This window comes from Sinocyclocheilus grahami, unplaced genomic scaffold (assembly GCF_001515645.1).
Source record: "Sinocyclocheilus grahami isolate Dianchi unplaced genomic scaffold, SAMN03320097.WGS_v1.1 scaffold17783.1, whole genome shotgun sequence".
Lineage (NCBI taxonomy): Eukaryota > Metazoa > Chordata > Actinopteri > Cypriniformes > Cyprinidae > Sinocyclocheilus > Sinocyclocheilus grahami.
This window is the reverse complement of record NW_015516784.1, coordinates 1,291-3,163: the sequence shown is the minus strand read 5'-3', so window position 1 is coordinate 3,163 and position 1,873 is coordinate 1,291. Positions and strand designations below refer to the sequence as shown.

The following is a 1,873-nucleotide window of genomic DNA, read 5'->3' as shown; positions in this document are numbered from 1 at the left end:
GTTTGTCTTATGTCCATCTGTGCTCATAAGTGCCGTTGTCATGTCCAGGTGAGGTCTTGCAGCCGGTCACAGACATGGATATCCCTCAGCAGCTGGTTGAGAGGCTGCAGGAGGAGAAGAGGGTGGAAGCCCAGAAGAGAAAAGAGAGGCAGGAGGCTCACCTTTACATGCAAGTACAGGTATGGAGTCACATAATGCCAGATTAAATCAGTCACGCTTGTTTATTCAAATGTCCTGTCTGAATGGAAGATGTATCATGTATCACACTTGGTGTGGCAGGTAAAATGGGTAATTTCAGGTCTTGTTTGCAAAGACTAAATTTAGATCCCAAGAGTGGGCTTTGTTATATAATTCTATTCTACTTTGTGTTTCTGTTTAACAAATATTAGCTCTTTGTTCCTGTAGATGGTGACAGAAGACCAGTTCTGTGGGCATCAGGGCAACGACATGTATGATGAAGAGAAAGTAAAATACACAGTGTTCAAAGTTCTGAAGAGCTCCACTCTGGCGGAGTTTGTTCAGAACCTCTCACAGACCATGGTGAGACTTTACTTGACACAATTTCTGTTGATGACATCTGCTTGAGTCCTTTTTCTTGATCGAAACTGTTTATCCAGATTGATTTATAAATGTATTCATTGATGATGCAAAATGCCTTGCCAAAATGCCAATAAATGCTTGCACTGTGCAACTGTAGATTTCTTGTTCGGCAAATTGTCAGTTGGCAACCAACATTTGTCATTATTCCATTTTTGTTTATGGTTTAATATGACTTGTAATGATGAACTCCGCAATCTTACCTTTACAAAGCAGTTATTAATACCTTACCTTCAAAGCAGTTATTAATGCTTTTCATTTATTCATGGTGACAGTCAACCACCAGTGTAAAAAATGAGCTTTTAACATCACACAGCAAATGCACGAGCAAACAGCGAAAAGATAATCCTGCTACTGTAACCACATCATTTATTAATGCTGCAATGCATTGCTTGCAAATCCTTAAACCAGCAGTATTGTCTATAGACTAGTCGGGAGTTGTGGTGTCAATTTAAGCATCGGAACATTGTATTGTTCTGTATACACACTATTTTTCAGAAATTTGGATCAGTAAGTTATGGCAACTGTTAAGGCAAGCTTGTGTTAGGTTGTTTTAAATTCTCATTTGTTGGTGTTTATATGTAGTTAACGTCAGATTAGTTGCATTTATTTTCTGGTGTGTCCGTGAAGAGTCTCAATTGACGTTTGTTTCTCCTTCAGGGTTTCCCACAGGACCAGATGAGACTGTGGCCAATGCAGGCCAGAAGCAACGGCACTAAACGGCCGGCCATGTTGGATTATGAAGCAGATTGCAACAAGTCTGTAAGTCTGCGCACTCACGTTTTTAAACGTTCTTATTTTCTAAAGTCATTCTTGTTTCTTATGTTGCTCTCTCTGCGAGAATAAAGCTGTCCATTTCATTTTCACGAACAGATGATCGACTTGAGTGATAACGAGAACCCCTGGACAATATTTCTGGAAACTGTAGATCCAGAAATGGCCGCCAGCGGTGCAACGTTACCCAAGTTCGACAAAGACCGTGAGTTTCAATGTGTGCATTTACAGTATATTCAGAACCATTTTAGGCAATTGATATTTCGTGTTTCAATTGTTTATTCTTACTAAAGAGCAAAAACGGTCTACAAAACGTTTCCAGGTCTGATAGCATCAACCTTTTAACCTTGTTTGGATTTTCAGATGATGTTATGTTGTTCTTGAAGATGTATGATCCAAAAACCAGAAGCTTAAATTATTGTGGACATATCTACACGCCTATATCCTGTAAAATACGTGAGTATTCAAAGCTATGTCTAATAGAATTGTTCTCATGAAGTTT

General features: G+C 39.1%; 1 protein-coding gene across 1 annotated transcript in view; it reads left to right on the top strand.

The window, feature by feature from the left end:
* LOC107579493 (ubiquitin carboxyl-terminal hydrolase 7-like) overlaps positions 1-1,873 on the top strand; it is a 2,920-nt gene that overhangs the window by 306 nt on the left and 741 nt on the right. Inside the window, exons 2-6 of the mRNA XM_016265321.1 lie at positions 49-179; positions 406-540; positions 1,258-1,359; positions 1,471-1,576; positions 1,735-1,827. Coding sequence (XP_016120807.1) covers positions 49-179; positions 406-540; positions 1,258-1,359; positions 1,471-1,576; positions 1,735-1,827 — 567 coding nt within the window. The remainder of the gene's footprint in view (positions 1-48; positions 180-405; positions 541-1,257; positions 1,360-1,470; positions 1,577-1,734; positions 1,828-1,873) is intronic.